We start from the raw sequence: 15,155 nt of genomic DNA on the forward strand, positions 1-15,155 counted from the left end.
AAGAGTCCCCTATCCTACCAGTCCAGGATGGGCAGGGTGCAAAGGTCAGCACTAGCACATCTGTTCTGCATGCCACCACAAGCACCATGGCCTGGCTGAGAGCCAACAGCAGGACAACCTGCCAGAGCTGTGGGATGGCTGCAGCCATCTGCCCATCCCTCCTGCCACCAGCCATACAGCATTATGTGACACAGAGACATGCCACTCCAATGGCACATGAAGCCCTGGGCACATGGGCTGAGGAAATGAGGCACAGCTCCATGCATTTTGGGGGCCAAGCTGACAGGATGCCCCATGAGAGACTGTACTAGCTATGAATGTGAACAGAATCTCTCTGTCATGAGTAGAAGGCAGCCTTGTTTCAAGCTTCTCTTTAGTACACTGACCCTGGGGAAACCAGCTGCCCATCCAGCCCACAAATGAAGAGACTGTGCCAGCCTCTGTATGCAGACCCACCTGGCTGCCCCAGGCATGCTAAATAGTGTGGCCCACTCTCCCAGCAGAACGGTGTTTGGCCAAGTGAGGTGACAGTGCTTGGGCACATCCACACAGGGACTTCCCAGGTTGGGTATTTGCACCTGAGCCCCGTCAGACCAAACAGCCATTGTGTCACCAAGCAATTTATGCTGGTATGTCAGCTGCTGGGAGGAGAAAAAGAGGCCCCTGACCTTTTCAAATACTCACCTTGGACCTTTGTCCCACAGCTTCGGCATCTGCACTCTCGTACCAGACACTGCTGAGGTCAGAGATCAGCAGAATATAGCCAGCATCCATGAAGCACACTTTGGCAAGAAAAGTGGACTCGCCAAAGCGAACAGAAGCCCAGGGCTGAGTCAGGAGGCTACTTTCCAGCTCCCCAGAGCCCTCCATCTGCAAGAGAACAATCAGGTCTCTGCCTCAACCCCCACCCAGGAAGGCCTGGTCCCCGGGGTGGCCTCACAGGGACCCTCAGTCCCGGCTGGCCCGTTTATGGTGCAGTCCCACCTGATGGCACGGAAGTGAGGATACTCAGCCAGCTGTGCTCACACATGCGAGCAGCAGAGCTGGGGCGTGTGCTTTGGGAGCTTTCTGCAGGGCAGGTCCTGCCGCAGCTCACAATAAGCACCCCAGATGCACCAGCAGGCACAGGGCAGTGGAACTCATGCCTCCCCGGGTTACCCGGTGCTTGCTGGCGTTAACACGTCAAGATCTCTACTCCCAGATGAACATTTAGGCTGCCCCGCCGGCACCGGGCAGGTAGCAGGGCGCTGCAGCCTCCTCCTGCTGGGGCAGCCCATCCCTGCGCTCCACGCGAGCCCGTCCCCGCCTGCAGAGACACCGGCAGAGTGCCGGCAACCCTCTGCTGCTTCCCTCTCCTCCCTAGGACGGGCTCCGCGCCCCCCAAAACACTCGGGGACACAGCGACCGCGGGGCTCCCGCAGGCCTGGAGCTCTGCGGAGCCGCAGCATTACCCGAGGGCAGGAGGAGTAGGCTGCCGGAGGATGCAGAGGCACGGACTTGCGAGCGGCGCCGGGCCGGAGGCGAGGGCAGACTACGGCTCCCGGCATGCTGCTCTCTTCCGCGGCGTGCGGGGCCGGGGCACGCCGGGACGGGCGGCTCCCTGCGCTCCGGGAGCCGCCATCCCTCCCAGAGCCGTCGGGAAAGCACCGGTGTTCCCTTGTCTGCTCACAAGGACAGCGAACCGAGCTGGCGTGTCCCTCTAGAACGTCCGCGGTTGCCGTAAGGGGTGTCACGGCCAAGATGCTGATGGGGACCGAAATGCCTTAGAAGTTTATTCTGCGCTTGCGCCTGCTACGAAATGTCCTGGCACAAGTGCCCTGCTGGGTTCAGGGCCCGCTGCAGCAGGAGAGGCAGCGGCAGCGGGGAGCTCCTCCTCTTCCCTGTCCCCAGGTTTATTGCTCTGCCCCAGGGTGCCGGGCAGACACGGCCAGGGCATGCACCCGCACCGCTGCTCTCCCAAGGTGTGCGGGAACTCAGCTGCTGCAGCGCAGGGAGCCCTGCATAGCTGGGCCTGCAGCTGCCTCTGTCCTCACTTGCCTCGCAAGGCGGCACAGAGCAGTACTCTGTCAGCTTGGCACACCACACACCCCTAGTTCCCTCCACGCTGAGGCCCACCCTTACCGCAGGCACTGATTTCCAGACCTCATCACCCATTCTCTGGCTGTGATCCTCCACCAGCACACCATGCATTGAGGCCATCCAGGCTGGGTCCACAAACTGAGTCTGCCCCTGAGTCTCCCATTTACACTCTTTCCACACACCCCTCTGCTAAACCGCTCTCCCCAGCATGCAGGCTGCAGTCTCCTCCCACAGCAGTGCCAGGGGAGTGTGGTCATCCCACAGGGTTTGCGTTCTGACAGTGTCAGGGAGCAGGGGAGCAGGCAAGGACTTTGCAGTGCAGGACAGACTAGGTTGCATGATTAGGTTTGTGGTACAGGACCCAGTTGGACTTTGGGCACAGCTGAAATTGAGGGTCAGGTGGGGGTGCTGGTTGGATGAGGATGAGCTGTGCATTATGCTGTTGTGCACAGCTGTGGGGGTCACAGAGGGATGGGGAAAGAGAGCTTTGACCTAGGGACCTGCACACAGAGTGCCACCTCACCCCTCCCACCCTGCATCCCCCTTTGGGTGTTTCACCTTGGGACCAGGTGGAGGGAGATGTTCTTCTCCAGGGAAATCCACTATTGGCTAGTGCAGTCACAAGAGCACTGCCTAGGGGGTGTTTATATGGTGAGCACTACTGGGGCTATCCGTCTGTAGGTGAAAGGGTGTTCATTGCTTGGGAAACTGAGCTGAGTTTCACCCTCAGCCTGGAGCATCCTGGAGTGCCAGAGCACTGGTATACACCTGGTGCCATGGGCAGTGAGGAGCCATAGGCACAACTGGGACACAGCAGGGAGGAGGTGGAGAGCCCATTCTTCCTGAGCACACTGCCAGCAGGTGAGCATAACCAGAATGACAGTCCTTTGGGGCTGGTCAAAGCACTGAACCCTCCCCTAGTCATCTCCACAGGGTGATGGTGGATTTTAGAGATATCCACATCTTCAGCTGCAATGGCACCAGGTGGCTCTCCTCTCCTGTCACAATCCTCAGGGCAACAGGGGATCCCCTAGGTAAATCCCATCTGGAAAGAAAACCCCCTGGAAAAGGCAAAGTTGGTTGAAGATTTTTATATCTTGCTCTCAAGCAGGGAAGTTAGGTTTGTGTTAGGAGGGTGGAAGCTCAGGTTCCTCCAGTCCTCGAGGGCTTCAGAAATGAGGAACGAAGTGGCTCACAAGCTGCCTTGCGGGCACAGCCCTGTTTTTGCATGAGGCACCCCCAAGATGACAGGGTCAGGCCACAGTGTGCCATGCAGGCATGTCTGTCTGGCTTGGCCTTATTGCTGGCTGCAGCTCCCCAGAGCTGGGTTTGGGGAGCAGGTGTGTCCCTTCCCCTGGGTCAGCAGTCGCCTCCTCAGTGGCACAGCTGCCCTCCTCCTCTTCCTCACTCCTTGGGCAGAGAAAGCAGCATGGAAAGGCTTTGCAGGAAGATGGCAGCAGCCTCCTCAGCCTAGTGGGGAGCATATATGCTTGGCTGGCTTCCCCTTTCTCTCCATGGAGGTGACAGTCACCAGCTCTGCCTTTCCACGGCTGCTCAGAAAGCAGCCCTCGTTCCTCCAGTGTTCCTGCAAGCAGGGAGGTAAGCAGTGAAATGGGTGCTCCTTCCTCCTAGCCCACACCAACCCCAGCCCCCTTGGCAGGACTGCCTGGAGGCAGAGCTGGTGGCTTGCCCCATGGACAGATCCAGTCCTCAGAGCAGGACCTATGCAGAGCACCTAGAGCAGCCCCTTACCTGAGACCGTGTTCTCCAGAAAAAATGACAAGAAGCCAGTTAAGAAGACAGGGACCATAAGCAGGGAGAGGAAGAGGAGGTCCAGTGGTACCCAGCCTGCAGGGACAGCCAGAATCAGCCAGGAGGTCCCAGCCCAGCCAGGAGAAACGGGCATGAGCAACCATGGCAGAATCAGGGACTTGAAGAGGTAACTGCCTGCTACCATGAGCCAACCCAGCCTCCCAGAACACTGGAGATGTGTGGTCACCATGCCATGGGACTCAAGGCTTTGCCTTGCCTTGGGAACATCCCTCATACCTGTGGCCAGGGGAGCCAGAGCCGTGCTGAACCACCGCGGTACCAACAGTGCCATGAACATGGCAAAGCCAACAATGAAGATGTTCCTCCCTGAGTCAATGTCTGTGTACTGGAAGTAGGAGATCCCCGTGCCCACAGCCACGGCGTAGGTTACACAAAGCACCCCTCCTGCGAGGGGCAGGAATCAGGCAGTGCCAGGCAGGCTGCAGGTGTGGCAACAAGGGGCAGGGCAGGGTACCCACCGTGAACTGCCAGTGGGATTTGGGTGAGGAGCCCTGCCAGCCTCGGGGACATGCCCAGCACCATGCACACCAGGGCACTTATTTGCACTGAGAGGCGAGAGCCAGCCTGGCAGAAAGAAGAGTGGGAAAATGAGGATACGTAGCATCACCCCCTCCTCTCCTGCCCAATTTTGCTACACACACCTGCCTTTCCCAGCGGTGGGTCCGTGACATCTTGGCAATTGCAAGTCCCACACACCTGCTTGACTGCCTCCCCATCCCCTGCCAACCGTTTCCCCCCACTTTGGCATACCTGTGTGAGGCCAGTGGCACAGGTGTTTGCAATGCTAGAGGCCGTGCCCCCAGGGCTGCCCAGCAGTCCTGCCAGGAGGCTGCCCAACCCTTCCATGCAAAGCCCCCGGTTACAGGCGTGACGGGGTAGCCAAGGGGCTCGCAGCAGCCTCCCACACAGCACATAGCAGCCCACAGAGTTCATGCTGCAGCTGATGGCCATGGCGATGCCCACTGCCAGCGCCCGGGGGGTGAGCAGCGGCCACCTCCACTCTCCTGCAGAGGAGGGAAAAGGGACAGGTGATAGAAATCCTGTCCAAAAGTGGATGGCTGCACTCAGCCCTGCTGCCCCCCACCTGCATAGGGGATGCGGATCCAAGGGGCATTGAAGGTGCTGTTGGCCCAGGACAGCTGTGCCATGGTCACATCCAGTGATTCCCAGGGAATGTGGAAGTAGCTGAGAATGGCACAGACAATGCAGACACTAGCAAATGGGAGCAGTACCTGCAAGGCAAAAGAAGACCCTCAGCAGGGGACCCTCCTCCCCTGCCTGCTCTGGCCAGCACCCCATTGTTGTCTTGTCACATCTCCCAAGGAGTCATGCCACATTTCCCCTTACACCTGCAGGAAGCATCCCAAGCTGCTCTGCTCCAGCACCGTGGGACACCAGTGCTTCCCCAGAAGCATCCATGTTCCGGGAGCTGTACCAGAGCTTTTCATCCCTGCCTGTGGTCCAGGTCTCACCCAACCCCACAGCAAAGAGCCAGGCTTGGAGAGAGAACCCTGGTGACAGTGAAGAGAGCAGACAAACCACAGTACCGAGAATGTGCGCAGGGTAGGAACTGAATACTCTGTGGAGCCCTCCCAATCATGGGACCAGGCACAGAAGGGCAGGCGGCAGGAACGCAGGTGTTGGGAGAAGGTGACGGCAAGGAACATGAGCCTAGGAGAGTGAGCACAGGTTACCACACAGCATCACAGTCAGTGATGGGACCCCAAATGTGCACCGTGCACTGCTGTCCCACTGATGAAAGAAAGCCCCAGGAGCCACCCACCAGTACAGTCCCTGCGCTCACATACAGCAGTGCTACACCCCAGTTAGTGGAGCAGAAGAAAGCAGCTTCCTTGTATGAGGAGAGCCCAATGATGGAGAGGCTGGGGGCCAGGACCATGGGCCCGCAGTGCTGCGCTGCCCACCCACACACGCCAGATACTCCCAGCACCAACTGAATCAGCCCAGAGATCAGCACTGCTCCAGAGACCTGAAAGAAGAAAAGATGGGCCTGTGGGGCAGGATACATGGAGTACAGTCCAACACCTTCCCTTGGCCACATTCCACTGCCCCAGCAGCTGGGAACAAGTGCTTGTCTCACGTGCTCCACTCACCCCAAGCACAGAGAAACATATACATGGACATGCATCATGATCCCCATTGCCTTTGCACCTCTCTTTATGGCAAATCCCATGAAAAGAGACTCGGGGTATAGGGATATAGGTGACAGGTGGAAACCTGATGGAGCAGGATAGGGACCCCCTTTCCACCACAAGAGCACCCACCTCTTGCAATGATTCAGCCCAGCTCCTTGTGTCTCTGCAATGAGGTACAAGGCATGTACTGGCCATGGCTGTGCCTGGAAGGAAATTTTGGAAGGGTGTGACACACATGGATCCTGAGGTCCTGGAGCTGTGTCCAAGAGGATGCAGTAAGGAGGCTGCTGGCTATACAAGGGGTAGTGTGCCAGCATCCCCATCCCCATAAGCCCTGGCCCTGGGGAAGTAACCAGATACATTGCAAGTGCACTCAGGAGTGAGTAGGGTGCTGTGCACCATCACCAGAAAGGCCAGCAGGCAAGACCCCTTGCTACTCCTCATATCCCTATTTCACCTAGCAGGCACCTCATCATTGCCATTCCTCTGGCACCAGCTTGGCCCAGGCCCCAAGGGACACAGGCTTCAGGGCTGTGCTTACCATTCCTGTCTGTGCTGGCACTGGGGGACAGGTGGGAGCTCAGCACCATGGCAGGGACCAAGTACTCAAAGGATGGGATTTGAACCAGGGGCATCCTGAGGAAGGATACAACAATGGCTCATTAGGAAGGAAGGACAGGGAAGGGAACAGGGCTGCTCCCAAAGCCCAGGCTGCCAGAGGAACAGGGGTGGGAAGGGAAGCAGATAAGAACCCCAAAGTGGCAGGAGGTCACCCCATATTCTACATGTGTCCTAGTACATCCCAAGTGACAGCACATGGAATGGATGCAGAGGTCAGAGGCCTTGCTGAATCCCATACCCAGCCTGTGTGGACAGCACAGGCAGCAGCAGATGGTCTGAAAGTGCTGTGCCTGATGTTGGAGCAAGGCAGTGAAGAGCTAGAGGGAAAGCATAGGAGTTTTTCTAGAAGTGTGTGTGAGAGGGAGGGGACATCTGTGACAACTGTGCAGAGATGCAGCACCAAAAGGATTTCCTTGTGCCCCTTCCCACTTCCAGCAAAGCTCATCTTCCCACATCCTAGGAGGAGACAGACATGCCCTTCCATGGCATCATTATCTTCCTGGTGACAGCTGCTCCCCCTTCATCCCCCTTGCTCACCGGCTCCCCAGGGTGGTCTGCAGCACTGTGGAGATGCCGCAGGCAAAGAGGCTTCGTGCCAGCAGCTTGCTGGTATTCTGGGCACGAGGTGGCTCCTGGGGCAGAGTGGGCAGCAGGAGGAGGTGGAAGATGCAGAGCAAGGAGGTCTGCACAGCCAGATGCTGTGCAGAGAAGAGATGGAACGGTCACAAGTCCCTGCAGCAGCCAGAGCTGCAGCTCCCCATGCTCAGACCCCCTGAGAGGGTGGATGCCCACTGGCCCCACCTGGGCAGCACTCCCTACTGCCCACTCCCCTCCCAGCACACTCTGACCAGAGCCCTGCACACCCTTTGCCTGGCAGGATGCAGCCCCTGCCCTGCAATCTGAGAGGATCCCAGCCCTCTCCTCATCATCCCAGCTCTCTGGCTGCTCACTGTGGTCCCTCCTTACCTGAAGGGCTAAGCAGCAGCTCAGTAGCCAGGAGCATATCTTCTGGGAGGAGTAGGATGTGAGCATGGGGCTCCCAGCTCCAGGTGCTCTGCCATGGCCCCCATTCATGCTGCTGCCTTCTCCACACTGCTCACGGTGGGTAGGCTCCCCAAGAGCTCCTTGCATATCCTCACATGCTGAACTTCCACCTTCTGCAGGAGCTGCCCCAGGGTTAGTCATTAACTTGAGTTGGTGAGTAACCTGCCCTTATGGCCAGGAATGCAAGTGTCACCCTGGTTTGTCACCACAAGGGCCAGGTGACAGGCAGCAACAAGCAGGTCCTCAGACTATTATTGTGCAAACTATCCCACAGCCCAGGTCCCATCACTGCCTCTGTGGGCAAGGACTAGGTAGGCCATAGCCTTGACACCTCTTCCTCCATGTGCTTACACTATTCCCACAAGCAGCATCCTTCAGCTTCAGTATGCCCTGCTCATGCTTGTTTCTTCCCAGCACATCATCTGCTGATGATGGTCCAGCCTGGTCTCCAGTGGGGGTTTATTATACCCCCCATTCTCCTAGGAGAGTACTAAATCCTGACACTGGACAAGGATGCCAGGGACAAGAGCTGCCTGCTTAGCTGGAAAGGATCCCAAGGGCACACAGGCACAGGATGCTCATGTTTTTGGCACAGGGCAGAGGTGGCTGTGTCAGTGACCTGGTCAAGCCCTTGCTGCTCAAGGCTCACTCATTAACAGGTAAGACTTTGGAGAGCAAAGAGCAGTGGAGAACATGCATTCCCCACATTCCCAAGGATGGGGATCCTCCTCTCTGCTGTTGTCCCTGTCTGCACCAGGCATATCCCTCCTATCACAAGAGAGACTGCAGGACAGGCCTTGCAGGTCTCCTGGGCTCACTGGCAGCACCTAGGATCTGTCTTGCACAGCAGCTCCACGGGCAAGTGCAGCTGCATGGACATGGCTCTGCTTTGGGGCAGGCATGCTGCCAGTATGGAGCAGCTCAGCAGGACAAGGCAGGCACACAAGAAGAACTACTTTTATTGGAAGAGATTTGCATCTACAAAAGAGTGAAAAACAAGTGTAAAATCCACGTAAAAAGAAGGGGCATGATGAGCTGGCCTGGTCAGCAAGACAAGGTGCCTTCTTCCCGCTCTGAGGAGCAGTCAAGCACTGTTTTCTCACTGATACAGACAGCTGGGGTTTGGGATGGGGTCACAGAGCACCCCAGATTCAAAACACCCAACACGAGCAGGATAAGGAAGTTCAGCTCTAGCCACACCTCATCCCCACCAAGCCCAGCGGGGCATAGCCACATTGGGGTACCTGCTTGGTGTCACTCTTACAAGTTCCAAGAAGTGGCCTAACATCCCCCAAATGTAAATATTGCTATGACCAGCCAGCTCACTCTCACCTCCTTCAACCTCCTTTCCCCTACCCCAGGCACCCCGCCTTCTCACTGGGGTCACTGCCTTAGCCCCTCCACCCTGCACACACAGTCCCAGCCTCCAACATGCCATATGCCACCTCTGTCCAACACCACTCACTACAGGAAGAGGTACAATACCCCCTTTGTACAAGCACCTCAGCCCAAAGGCAATCCATATTTATGCTCCAACTATTAAGTTCCCACCCCAGCAAGCCAGCTCTATTTCAACCTGTCTCAGCAGCCCCTAAGTGAAGAACATCCCTGTCCTAGGTGAGGGGACACAAGTGCTGGTTTGAAAGTAATGCAGAGGCCTTCAGCCCCATGCAGTTCCAGGGATCAGGGGTCCCAGAAGTGCAAGGAAGTGAGTTGTGCCACACTAGAAGGGAAGGGGAAAGGGGCTGCTGTCCTATACTCCTAACTGGGAAAAATGAAGCTCTTGATTCTACTGAGATCCATAGCAGTATGCAAGAAGCACTGCTTCAGCCCCAGAGGGTCCAGCCAGTCCTCACGGTTGGGGGCTGCATCCCATGTGGGGCCCGCAGTGGCCGAGCAAGCATGGCAGTGGAGCACCAGAGGAGCCGGGAGCACGGCGAGTCCGAAGGGGCCAGGCTGGCTGGGGGCTGCAGTGGGGGTGGTACGGTTGGATCTCTCACAGGCAGTGGGCACTTTCCGGAAAGGACCTTGTGGGAGGCTCCTGTGTTGGGCTAGATCAGGTGCCTTTGGGTAGGACAGAGCCGTCATCACACTACCCCACAGGTAGAGTGCAGTTGCTGTGACACCTCCACGACGTGGCTCCTTGGTCGTCTCATTCTCTCCCAGGCAACAGGTGCAGCTGGCTGAGGACACATTGGGCAGCTCGGGCTGGGCTTGGCCAGGGGCTGGGGCTGGCTGGGCATCCAGCTGGCACCTCCCCTCCTCGGGGAACAGCGCAGGCTGGGGACCTGCGGCGCTGACACTCCTCATGCACACAGACCGGTGCACTACAGTGATGGAGGCGAAGATGGCTGCGAAGCCCGTCAGGTACACCACACCCAGGAGGCAGGCCAGCTAAGGAGAAGCCAAATGTTAGCCCAGACACCCCCAGCAGCAGCACCCCCTGCCAGCCACGATGCAGCATGGCCACAATCAACCCAGCAGCCGTGACAGGAAAAAGCATCACCAGCTCCAGGGCTCAGTGCCGAGAGCAGGCAGCCACACTGCTAACGGTGGGCAGCTCACAGCCTACTCAAAGCTGGGCCTAAATATCACAAGCCAAAATGTCCCAGCTAAAATCCAACAGTTCCAGTACCCAGTTGCCTCCATGCCACCACCATGTCCTTGCACCATGACTTGTGCAGCTGCAGTGCAGCACAGGGCACACTATCCAGCACCAGGCTGCAGCCCTCAGGCAGTGCAGCTGCAAATCAGCATCTTCTGACAGCTTCCCTTTTGAACAGGGAATAAACCAAGATGCTGCTCTCAATGGAAGAGAGGATCCTGCTCCAAATCCACAGCCTGCTGGGCCCCATGTTCTTGCAATTAACTGCTCTCCTATGCTCTTACCTTCACCATTTGATGGTAGAACTGGCTCAGCACATGCTGCCACATGGACTGCTCCATGAGGACACAAAGATCTGTGTAGGTGAACCAGCCACGCCACATGCCCTGTTTTTCAGCCACACTGCAAGAAATTTAAAAAAAAGAATAGCGCACATGATATGGACCTTCCCCATCAAAGCATCTTCAGCCCAAGTGGGCTGGGAGAAGACCCTGCTTAAGCTCTGTAAAAGGGAGCTGCAGAGCCTAGCTAAGGCTCACAGGTGTTCCAACCTCTTATTTGACTGCAGCAGGGCTATCTCCAAGCAGGGGCAGAGCCAAGCTGCAACACAGATAAAAAGATCACCCCCACCCTAGACACCTACCGTCCTTCCAGCCAGCTCAGCACTTCAAACAGCTCCCGAGGATCTGTGTAGAGACTCCAGTCCTGCCGGGACAGCAGTTAAAGGTCAGTACAGTCAGGGCGGGTCACTCAGCACCCAGACACATCTTTCTCTATCCCATCAAGGGAGCATGTGGGGGAAAAACAGAAATCCAGACTCCCCTCAATGTCTCTTTTCTCCTGCTCTGTGAAACAGTTGGCAGCAGTGAGTTTCACTTACAATGGCACTCAGGAAGTTCATCTCCAGTGTGTTCATGGTCTGGACATCCACCTTCCCTGCTGCTCCCCACTCGTCGTTGAATACCTCCTCTTCCTCACCCTCATCATAGAGGTACTTACTTGCAACCATCTAAAGGCAGCACAAAGGACAGGATCTCAGTCTCCACTGCACTCCTAAAGCCATCCCTCCAGCCCAGTTACCCCCCTGCCCACCACTCACCATGGAGATCAGGAAGAGGTCTGAAGATGAGATCTGCTGGAGGTATTCAGGGTTCCGGTGCCGGAGTCTCTCAATGTAAACCAGCGCCAACATCATGGAGCAGGGTGAGATGCAAGCTTCCCTGTAGGATAGGACAAGAACCAATGCTACAAACATCCTAGGCACCAGGGCACAAATTGGCTGCTCCCTCTCCATGCAGACAGTAGGAAGGTTTACCAAATCACTGGATAGGTCACAGCCTTGCCAGCTCTGTGCCAGCTGTCCTGAGCTGCAGCTACAGAAGACACAGGGGATGCAGGGTGGAGAGCAGAAAACCCTTGTTTCTGTTCCTAGGCACAATCAGCTCCAAACAGAGCAACCCTGCCTGCAGCAAGGCATGCTGTGAGGGCTCAGCTGCCAAGAAGAGACTCCAGGTTCAAACCTGGTTACCCAGGGAGCTGCAGATCCAGCCAGTACAGACTCCCACCAATAAGAGCGCATATGCACCCCAGAAAGCAGGATAAACTCAACTGCATAAGGAAGTCACTGTGCCTGCTGTCTGTGCCTCCAGCTTCTCTTTGACACTAATCAGGCCTAGGCACAAAGCCAGGGGCTGGCCCAGGGGACAGAAGTGAGTCACAGGTAAGACCAGAGCTCCAAGTTTTGATGCTGGACATGAAGGGACAGGTTTTGCTTCTTACCGAGATACGTGAGACACATATTTCTTCTGGAGTCTGCGGATAGGACTGGGAGCCACTTTCTGCAGCAACTCCACAGCAATATCTAGGAGAGAAAGTACCAAAAGAGTTAGTCCCCTGTGGCCCAGTCCATGCCCACCCTTCCCCTTCTCCATACAAGCCCATCAGGTCTTGGTGTTTGCTCAGCCCTTCAAGTTCAATTTAAACTGTGAGGCCTTATCAGAGGTCAGGGACAAGCGAGGAACAAGCATGCAGGGCAGGCAGATCACAGCAGGAAGAGGATGTGAGTGACCAAGGCCCTGCGGCAGTGCCAGATCAGCAGGTCTGTGTCATGGGGAACCACTAGCAGCCAGCTGTAGAGAAACACCCTGCCCTCACACCCTGCAAGACCTCAGACAGCCCTTCTGGAGGCCTTCTTGCTTCTTGGACCTTACATCACACCACATCTTCATGGTGCTTTGCTCCCCTCCAACCAGCAGCATCTTCCCCCTCCAGGTCTCATCAGCACTGATCCAGCTTCCCCTACACCACAGCCCCAGCACAGCCGAGATAAAGTACAAGGTACGCATGTGAGCAGGAGCCTGAAAGCACTAACAGCTATCGAAGCAGGGACACAGTGTAACTGCAGCTCAGCCCCCCACTTTCCCTGCACTCAAGGACATGCCTCAGCATTCAAGCACTGAAAAGGCCAGACACTGACACACTAGCTCCAGCAGCTCCCAGCTCACTTACCTACACTATAGGACCACATGGAAGCATCCCAGGCAGCACTACAGTCTGATGCTAGGCTAGAAGTGTTTTAGACAGGAAATTTCAACTCCATTTTGTTTCTGAGCCCTTGGCTGACAGAGTTGAGAGCAGAGTTGATCCCAGCAGCCTTGCATTTCCAGCTACCAGGGCAAGCATCATCCTTTCTACATCTCTCCAGCAACTAAGAGAATGGCTGCACTAACACGAGTGATTTGCCTAAAGAGCAGCCACCAAGCCCAGAAAAACACTGCTCTGAGGAACTTCCCTACACCATCCAGGCCACACCACTACCATGATGTACAGCCAGGCAGACAGATTTCCAGCAACCTGGGCTGCTCCCAGCTTCTCCCACTGCTGCTGCTCTCCCTGCCTTTCCTGGCCACAATTGTGCCAGCACAGAGGCAGTACCAACATCCCAAGTGATCCCTACAGGCTATGTCTTGATATGAAACCAAATTCTTCAACCCACAAATCCAACTCACAACAGTGTCCTGCCCTAGAGGGAATGGAGAGCAGCTGATCAGTTTCCCCATCTCACAGCACACTAACTGTGGTTACTGTTCTTCTGTTTCCAAAGGAACAAATTCACATTTCAACTTCTCTCCTCAGCCAGCCCCCTACTGCCTTCTGCAACCAACTCCCAATACCAAAGACCTTATCCTGCTACTCCACTCTCCCAACAAGCCTCTATCTTGTTTTGAGAACAGTGCCATAAACTTGCCATGTAGCAATGACACAGCTGTACCAAGACAGATATCATAGTCCTGGACCCCATTTTTTGAAAGTGGCTGGTGAAGGAAAGCTAGTGAAGGAAAGCAGACCAGCCCATGGACACATTCTCCATGCATCACTCCTACCCCCAGCTGCCGGAGTCATGGCATTTCCTGAGCACAAGGCAATCCTTAGAGTTAACAGCCCCCAACAGCTTTCCTGCATGACTGTACCCTTTGAACTTTCATGCATGGAACCACCTCACATCCTGGTGCAATGTCTGCCTTGAGCTTGTGTTGGAACTCATGACTCCCAGCAGTGCTCAGGCAGCGGGCTGCTCTGCCTGGGTCTGCCCCGGCGCCACACACTCAGCGTCCTTCTCCTCGAGGCACATCGCACACAGCCTCCTGGCAACTTCATACCGCTTCCCTAGCTAGCAGCTAATGGAAATGCTAAGACAACCACAAAGTGAAGGCCCTCTATCAAAGGACTGCTTGCCCTTTTCCACTGCTCTCCACCATCACCTGCACCAGCTCCTCAGTCTTAACCCAGCCATGTCCTTCTGCTCCCCAAAACACTGCTGAATGGACAGGAAGAAAAACGCAATCCAGACAAATACAGCAAGAACTTTTCACCATGGTGCTCACAACTGGAAGTTGAACAAAGCCCTGAGTGTTTTGCAGAGCAGAAGCAACTATCTAAGACAGCTTTCATCAGGAACAAGTTCACAACCTGTTCTGCCAAGGAATTCACAAGCAATCTAAAGGACTTTATACACCAGTGAGATGTCAAAAATGCAGCAACAGGCCAGATGGAGCAACAAAACATAGAACAGAAACCATGAGCCTCTGGCATCCTGCCCTGCTGTGTTGCACTAAGTGGGAAAGGCTGGTCAGGGGTGGGATTTGGCGCTGAGGAAAAAGCAGGTGACTTACTGGTCTCGGCCCCTTGGGCTACTTCCAACCCCCTTGACTCAGCATTCCCGTCTAGGGACAATCAGCAACTCACCTGCCACGGGGCTGGAGAGATTATCCAGGCTGCAGTCTTTGTCCCAGCCATAATAGAGTCGCTTCCGGACTCTCTCGCTCAGCTGCTGGTGCCTGGGCAGGAACTGAAGGCAGACAGAGAAACGTGAGGAAGGCCCAGAGCATTCCTCATACGGTGCTTTCCACCCCAACCCAGCTCAGGCCTACACCGGGCCAGGGCGTGCGGCCACACGGGGCTCCCCGGAAGCGGGGGATAGCGGGGGGATCACCCAGAGGGGCTGCTAAGAGCAGGTTGGGCCGCGGATACTCACCGTGAACTCCTGGAACCCACTGAGGGAGAAGGCACCCTCCTCGTCCAGCAGCAGCTCGTCCAGCTCCATCTTGCCCGCTCACAGGGCGGGGGCTGACCGATCCCCTTCGGCGATATGGGGCCGGCTCTGAGGGCACTGTGCCGGTCCGCTCCGAGGCCGAGGCCCGGCACGGTGTCGGGAGCGGAGCCCTCAAAGCCACTGCCAGGCTGACCGCCACCGCCCGCCCTTCCGCCCTTCCTGTTCCGGCGCGGGGGCGCGGCCACTCTCCGCCCCTCCCGCCGCC

At 56.4% G+C, this 15,155-nt stretch overlaps 3 protein-coding genes across 6 annotated transcripts in view; all 3 read right to left on the minus strand.

Annotated features, from left to right (window-relative positions):
• Nucleotides 1-2,541, minus strand: part of NHEJ1 (non-homologous end joining factor 1) — a 43,437-nt gene extending 40,896 nt beyond the window's left edge. Inside the window, exons 1-2 of one of the 3 annotated variants that reach the window (XR_009277705.1) lie at nucleotides 1,452-2,541; nucleotides 685-870 (exon numbers count right to left, since the gene is read on the minus strand). Coding sequence is in view for 2 of the 3 variants with exons in the window: in XM_058839299.1 (XP_058695282.1) it covers nucleotides 685-870; nucleotides 1,452-1,547 (282 nt within the window). In the remaining variant the exon portion in view is untranslated. The remainder of the gene's footprint in view (nucleotides 1-684; nucleotides 871-1,451) is intronic. The other 2 variants (XM_058839299.1, XM_058839298.1) reach the window with 2 other exon arrangements.
• A 614-nt stretch (nucleotides 2,542-3,155) lies between these two features.
• On the minus strand, nucleotides 3,156-8,530 carry SLC23A3 (solute carrier family 23 member 3). 2 transcript variants are annotated; one of them, XM_058839293.1, is made up of 12 exons: nucleotides 7,656-8,530; nucleotides 7,227-7,387; nucleotides 6,610-6,704; nucleotides 6,198-6,271; nucleotides 5,721-5,902; nucleotides 5,460-5,583; nucleotides 4,997-5,144; nucleotides 4,663-4,916; nucleotides 4,371-4,476; nucleotides 4,129-4,296; nucleotides 3,832-3,927; nucleotides 3,156-3,664 (listed from the first exon to the last, which is right to left on the minus strand). In XM_058839293.1, the coding sequence occupies exons 1-12, from the start codon at nucleotides 7,872-7,874 to the stop codon at nucleotides 3,333-3,335; spliced, it is 1,959 nt and encodes a 652-aa protein (XP_058695276.1). In that variant the 5' UTR covers nucleotides 7,875-8,530; the 3' UTR covers nucleotides 3,156-3,332. The 2 variants fall into 2 exon arrangements, with proteins under 2 accessions (XP_058695276.1, XP_058695277.1); XM_058839294.1 differs by lacking the exon at nucleotides 7,227-7,387.
• A 140-nt stretch (nucleotides 8,531-8,670) lies between these two features.
• On the minus strand, nucleotides 8,671-15,103 carry CNPPD1 (cyclin Pas1/PHO80 domain containing 1). The gene is made up of 8 exons (XM_058839296.1): nucleotides 14,873-15,103; nucleotides 14,584-14,686; nucleotides 12,118-12,199; nucleotides 11,438-11,558; nucleotides 11,219-11,347; nucleotides 10,982-11,043; nucleotides 10,623-10,740; nucleotides 8,671-10,127 (listed from the first exon to the last, which is right to left on the minus strand). The coding sequence occupies exons 1-8, from the start codon at nucleotides 14,939-14,941 to the stop codon at nucleotides 9,495-9,497; spliced, it is 1,317 nt and encodes a 438-aa protein (XP_058695279.1). The 5' UTR covers nucleotides 14,942-15,103; the 3' UTR covers nucleotides 8,671-9,494.
• Nucleotides 15,104-15,155: the final 52 nt, after the last annotated feature.

The sequence above is a fragment of the Poecile atricapillus genome, chromosome 5 (genome assembly GCF_030490865.1).
Source record: "Poecile atricapillus isolate bPoeAtr1 chromosome 5, bPoeAtr1.hap1, whole genome shotgun sequence".
NCBI classification, from domain to species: domain Eukaryota; kingdom Metazoa; phylum Chordata; class Aves; order Passeriformes; family Paridae; genus Poecile; species Poecile atricapillus.